Consider the following 6,058-nt stretch of genomic DNA (forward strand, 5'->3'; position numbering starts at 1 on the left):
GTGTGAGGTGGTATCTCATTGAGGTTTTGATTTGGATTTCCCTGATGGTCATTGGCTCCATCTTGAGGCCCAGGCACACTGGCTAGGGGCTCAGCCTTAGCCTCATGGGCAGCACCTCATTATCCCCATTTAAGCTGGTTGGTGGTGGGGCTGAGACTAAATCCAGGTAGTTGGACCCTGGAGCCTGAGCTCGTAACCACTGGATATCCCGGGTGAGGGGTGAAGAGGCACATCTGGGGATGGGGCTGATGGGAAGAACTTTTCCGGGCAGAGAAGTGGGGAACATTCATGGGCAAGGACACATCCTGGGCAAAAATGAAGAGGTGTGAGGGACCTCTTGTTTGGGGATTGCTGAGTAGTCTTCTGGGGCAGAGGGTGTTGGGGGCAGGCCCCCTCCCCCACCACACTGACTCCTGGTCTCTCAGTTGCAGCTGGTGCGGGAGACCCTGGTGTGGCAGCCCGGGCCCTGGCCTGTGTGGCCGATGTCCTGGGCTGCATGGCAGAGGGCCAAGGAGGCTTACGGAGCGGGCCAGCTGCCAACCCTGGGTGGATGCGGCCCTTCTCGTACCTGGAGTGTGGAGACCTGGCGGGGGGTGTGCATGCACTTGCCCAGGAGCGGGACAAGTGGCTGAGCAGGTGGGTGCTAATGATGTCAAGGCCTTTGTGAGGTCCCTGGCCATCCTTGTAGGTAGAAACCCATGGAGAGGTAGGGGTGTCCTCCTACCCAGGGTAGGGTTACCCAGGGCAGTCATGTCCCCAAGCCCAGGTAGTTCACCCCCAGCTTGGGGCTCCATGCCACCATCTCTCCCTTCCCTCTTGGCAGGCCAGCCTTGCTAGTGCGAGCTGCCCGCCACTACGAGGGAGCCGGGCAGATTCTCATCCGCCAGGCTGTGCTATCAGCCCGGCAGTTTGTGTCCACGGAGCCAGCAGAGCAGCCAGCTCCTGGACAGTGGGTGGTGGCTGAGTGCCCGGCTCGGGTGGATTTCTCTGGTGAGCCTTTGGGGGTGGGGGTGAGGGTGGCCCTCCCAGAGCTGGGCTGGCAGCCCTTGTGACCCACTTGGTCTTATCCAATTGCTGAAGGTGGCTGGAGCGACACGCCACCCCTTGCCTATGAGCTCGGTGGGGCAGTGCTGGGTCTGGCCGTGCGAGTGGATGGCCGCCGGCCCATCGGGGCCAGGGCACGCCGCATCCCAGAGCCCGAGCTGTGGCTGGCAGTGGGGCCTCGGCAGGACAAGATGGCCCTGAAGATAGTGTGCTGGAGCCTGGATGACCTGCAAGATTACTGCCAGCCCCATGCCCCAGGTCAGGGCACTTTGACATCTCCAGGTGGGGATGACACTCGTGTCCAGCTGAGGGATGGGGGCAGAACCTTGGAGACCCTGCAGGCCACAGAGGCCTGGCCTGAGGGTGAGCCAGTCTGGTGGAGCAGCCCCGAAGTCATCCTGCCTATGTGCATATAGGCCCAGGAGGTAGGGCTGGCACATTTGCCTCTGCTGGGAGACCAGATGCCCTTTCATGGCTTAGATATGGGGCCTGCAGTACTGTTGGGCTTTTGTCCCCCGGGGAGCCTCATGCTGGGCTGGGCAGTAGTGGAGGTGACTTGGGGTATCTGCTTCTGCCCTTGGAGACCAAATTCCTTGCTGGTCCCTCCACAGGGGCTCTGCTGAAGGCAACCTTCATCTGTGCGGGGATCGTGCATGTCGGCTCCAAGCTTTCGCTGCGAGAGCAGCTGCTGCACGCCTTTGGGGGAGGCTTTGAGCTGCACACCTGGTCGGAGCTGCCCCATGGTTCTGGTCTTGGTGAGCGGGTCCTGTCTCCCTGCTGCCCACCAACAGCATCCCCAACCCCCGGTCTCACCTCTGATCCCCTCCCCAGCCTCTGCCCAGCAGGGGGAGTGGGTGGGGCAGGACTGGGCTGGGCAGAGCTGTTTCATGGCTGGCGCCTTCCTCTGCACCCTGCAGGCACGAGCAGCATCCTGGCAGGCGCAGCCCTGGCTGCCTTGCAGAGGGCCGCGGGCCGGGTGGTGGGCACTGAGGCCCTGATCCATGCGGTGCTGCACCTGGAACAGGTGCTCACCACAGGTATGGGACTGCCCTGGGGCAGGCGGGAGGTCGTGGGCATTTTCCCAAGGTTCTGCAGGGGCTCCCTGGACTTGCAGACAGCCACATAACTGTACTATTCCTTAAAGTGGTTACAGTGTCCTTCTTACCACTCTGACCCTTTCTGCTTGGTTTTCAACTTGAAATGTTTCAACTTCTAAGGGCCTAATGCTTTAGGAGCACCTACTAAGTGCCATATTCTGTGCTGCAGTTTTCATGTGTCCTATTAGGTACCCGTTATACCAGGTGCTATTCCCCATGATTCTCTCCCCACCTAGGGCTGTCCCTCAGGGTGGGGCTGGGCCAAGGTGGGTTTGGAATAGAGAACAGAACTTTTAGCTTGCCTTCTGGCCACTTGCCCCTCCCTTGTGCTATGGTCATTTGTGCCCCCCACTACTATATAGGGGTTGTGCAGAGGGCCCAGTACATGCTCTGATCATAACGGAATGTTACTAGCACCCTCCTCCTCCACACCACTGTGGCCCCTTGGAATGCACAAGGGAGGGCAGCTGGAGGTTTGTCTGACCCCAGATCCTATGGAGCTCTGGTCACCTCAGGATGCAGGGCCTCACGTGCATGACGCTGGGAAGGAAGCTGCTGCAAAGACAAATAGATGCCTAACTATGGCATCTCCTCCGGCCACTCTGTAGCCCAGCCTCCTCCTTTCATTGCCATGATTCACACCCCGGAATGGGTAGTCACTAGCAAGGCGGGGGAAGGAGCTTTTCACTTTCCTTCTGAGGTGTACCATTCAAATGCTTCATTTGGTCACTTGACAACGATTTATTAAGTATCCACTCTGTGTTGGGCCTTGGGGATAAAATGAGCAAATGAGCAAAAACGGGGTCCTTTCCCTCAGAAGTCCTATGGTCTATTGGAGACAGACCTTAATCAATAACCACTCAAATGAACGTATAATTACAAGCTGTGCTGAATGCTCTGAGGGAGAGGGGTGCCGGTAAAGAGTTCTTGACATTCAGGGCCTGAAGCCAACCGCCTTGTCTTGGCTGTAAAATTCCAGATGCTTCCTGCCATTGGCATTTTGTACTTCAAATCCTTGCAGGCCCTTCCCCAGATATGGAAGGCCTATCTCAGAATTATCTCAAATTAGTGTCACTTTTATATCGTTGCAAGAGGAAGAGATCCATACCGTTCATTGCTAAAGTAAGATGTGAACAAGCTCTTTCAAGTTCAATGAGAGACACTGAAAAGCTGATTTCTTTTTATTTATTTATTTTGTTTAAAGATTTTATTTGAGAGAGAGAATGAGATAGAGAGAGAGCATGAGAGGGGGGAGGGTCCGAGGGAGAAGCAGACTCACTGCTGAGCAGGGAGTCCGATGCAGGACTCGATCCCGGGACTCTAGGATCATGACCTGAGCCGAAGGCAGTCGCTTAACCATCTGAGCCACCCAGGCGCCCAAAAAGCTGATTTCTAACATCAACACCTTTTACTAGGAAAGACAGGGTGCAGGGGCCTGTTAGGCTGCAGGGAAAGTCCTATGTCATCTCTCCTGGAGGGGAGAAGTTTACCGTTAGGGCTTACCCTTTGATATGTTTTACCCCAATTCCATTTAGTTAGGTCTGCAACTCAGGCCTTGTGAGTTCCAAGCTTGGCTCCAGAGTGAAACCCTTTCCCCCTGCTGGGCTTGTCCTGTTCCCAGGTCTGGGGGCAGAAGTTGCACAGCTCACCTGGCCCAGCCTGAGTTGGGGGAAGCTATCTTCCCACACTGGTCCCTCCCAGGGGTGCAGGGCTGGGAGCCGGGGCTGGGAGCCAGAAGTTGAGCCAGATAGGCTCCAAAAGTGATGGGACCCTGGGCTTGCAGGAGGTGGCTGGCAGGACCAAGTGGGTGGCCTTATGCCTGGCATCAAGGTGGGGCGCTCCCGGGCTCAGCTGCCGCTGAAGGTGGAGGTGGAGGAGATCACTGTGCCTGAGGGCTTTGTCCAGAAGCTCAGTGACCACCTGCTCCTTGTGTACACCGGCAAGACCCGGCTGGCACGGAATCTGCTGCAGGTGAGCCCTGGCCCCAGGACGAGGGAGGGAGGCAGATGGCTCAGCTGGGCCCAGATCCTTACTGCCTCCCTCCCGCCCCATCTGCAGGATGTGCTGAGGAGCTGGTATGCCCGGGTGCCTGCCGTCGTGCAGAACGCCCACAGCCTGGTGCAGCACACTGAGGAATGTGCTAAAGCCTTCCGCCAAGGTGAGGTGCTTCTTGCTGGGTCTCAGGGCACCAGGAGCGAGTACTTCGTCACCTGTGGGTCTGAGGCCAGGAGCCTTTGCAGGCTTGCCTCAGGCCCCATGTATGAGGCCCCTGGAGACAGAAGCCTATTGTCTTTCCTCTGTAGGGTCTCACACTTAGGTGGGAACTATATCTTAGGGTAACACTTGCACCATGAGGAAGGCCTCCAGCCCCACAGACCAGGCAGCAGACTGGGGAGGAGGCTCAGCCCCATTGTTGAGTTCCAGAGTCAGCGGATCAGGGTTCCATGTGTGTGACCACAGTTGACTGAACACTGTATTGGGCCCCATGCAGCTGCTCCTTGCACTTCAGTCTTCAAACAACCCTGTGTGTTGGGCTTCAGCACTCCTGTTTCCAGCCAGCATTGGAGCTAGGTTTTTACCCATGACACTGGTTAAGTAGTGTCTCTTGGCACCTCATTTGGTCTACAAATGGGTGTTGAAGGAATATCCTGGTTCAGGCAGGCCACTCCCTTCTGCCCCCTCTCCAGGGAGCCTGCCTCTGCTGGGCCAGTGCCTGACCTCATACTGGGAGCAAAAGAAACTCATGGCTCCGGGCTGTGAGCCCCTGGCTGTGCGACGTATGATGGATGTCCTGGCCCCCCACGTGCATGGCCAGAGCCTGGCAGGGGCAGGTGGAGGGGGTTTTCTCTATCTGTTGACCAAGGAGCCGCGGCAAAAGGAGGCTCTGGAGGCTGTCCTGGCCAAGACTGAGGTACCTGATAGTGTTGGGGGTGTGGTAATTGGTGGGGGACAGGAGCCCTCACCGTAGCCCACCACTAACCAGGGGCTACAGCTGCAAGTCCCCCTGACCACCTTGCAGCATGAGGTTTGTGGCCTGAGACTTGCCCAGAGCCTCCTGTCCTCTAAACACTTCCTGTCCTTTGCTTCTAGGGCCTTGGGAACTACAGTGTCCACCTGGTAGAAGTGGACACTCAGGGCCTGAGCCTGCAGCTGCTGGGAGGTGAGACCTCAACCTGATGCTCCTTCCCAGAAGGCTTGTCTCTCTGTCAGAGGAGAAAACCTGGAGCTACAGCAGCCCCACCTTTCCTTCCCCCATGGGAGTGTTAGCCTTCTACTCTCTACCCACCCCTTTGTGAACCTGCTCCCAAAGGAAGCCAGCCAACGTGAGCTTGGGCCCAGCCCTTTCTGAAGCTTTGTGAAACAGATGGTGCCTGGGAACAGGACTGTGACCTCCTGGTTGACGGCAGTCTAGGCCTAGCCTCTGCTCCATCTGGACACAGGCGAGTCCTAAACTGAGTGTCCCATGTGGCCTTTACAGATCTCTGGCCCGCCTTGGGCCTTGGCCTCCTTACTCTCCATGAGGGCCTGGAAAAAGGATGACCAGCTTTAGGAGATGGCTGCGGTCCTTTAGTAAGGCCAACCCTGAAGAGGCTCTTCGAGGCATTTCCTGTGGCCTTCCTTAGAGGTCAGGCTTTTGCCTGAGAAGAGACTGTTCAACACTCATTCCTAGGCTGACTTGATGGGGGAGGGGGAACAGGGGTGTGGGTCCCTACTCTTGTTTGTGGCCATGAGCCAGTGTGGTCTTACAGCAAGTCACTGCTAATAGAGGCCTTAACCATTAACACTACAGACTATGCCACATGACCCACTGCCTATGGGCAGTCGATTCTCAGGATTGCAACCTTCTTGGAATAAATTTGCTCTGCCCTTCCAGGTTGTTTTCATAAAGTTCTTTTTTGTTCTTGCCAGGGGAAATT

The 6,058-nt window shown here is 56.8% G+C and overlaps 1 protein-coding gene across 4 annotated transcripts in view; it reads left to right on the forward strand.

Moving 5' to 3' along the window:
* The window catches only part of FCSK (fucose kinase), a 17,570-nt gene extending 11,556 nt beyond the window's left edge, over nt 1–6,014 (forward strand). For 3 of the 4 annotated variants that reach the window (XM_025888835.2, XM_025888838.2, XM_025888836.2), the window contains 9 exons: nt 426–636; nt 824–990; nt 1,081–1,302; nt 1,656–1,799; nt 1,962–2,081; nt 3,925–4,112; nt 4,200–4,299; nt 4,829–5,052; nt 5,232–6,014. In XM_025888835.2, the coding sequence (XP_025744620.1) occupies nt 426–636; nt 824–990; nt 1,081–1,302; nt 1,656–1,799; nt 1,962–2,081; nt 3,925–4,112; nt 4,200–4,299; nt 4,829–5,052; nt 5,232–5,318 (1,463 nt within the window). In that variant the 3' untranslated portion in view covers nt 5,319–6,014. Of the gene's footprint in view, nt 1–425; nt 637–823; nt 991–1,080; nt 1,303–1,655; nt 1,800–1,961; nt 2,082–3,924; nt 4,113–4,199; nt 4,300–4,444; nt 5,053–5,231 lie in introns of those variants that run through there. The other variant, XM_025888839.2, reaches the window with a different exon arrangement.
* Nucleotides 6,015–6,058: the final 44 nt, after the last annotated feature.

This window comes from Callorhinus ursinus, unplaced genomic scaffold, assembly GCF_003265705.2.
Source record: "Callorhinus ursinus isolate GAN/ISIS: 27379988/994484 unplaced genomic scaffold, GSC_fseal_2.0 scaffold37, whole genome shotgun sequence".
Classification (NCBI taxonomy): domain Eukaryota; kingdom Metazoa; phylum Chordata; class Mammalia; order Carnivora; family Otariidae; genus Callorhinus; species Callorhinus ursinus.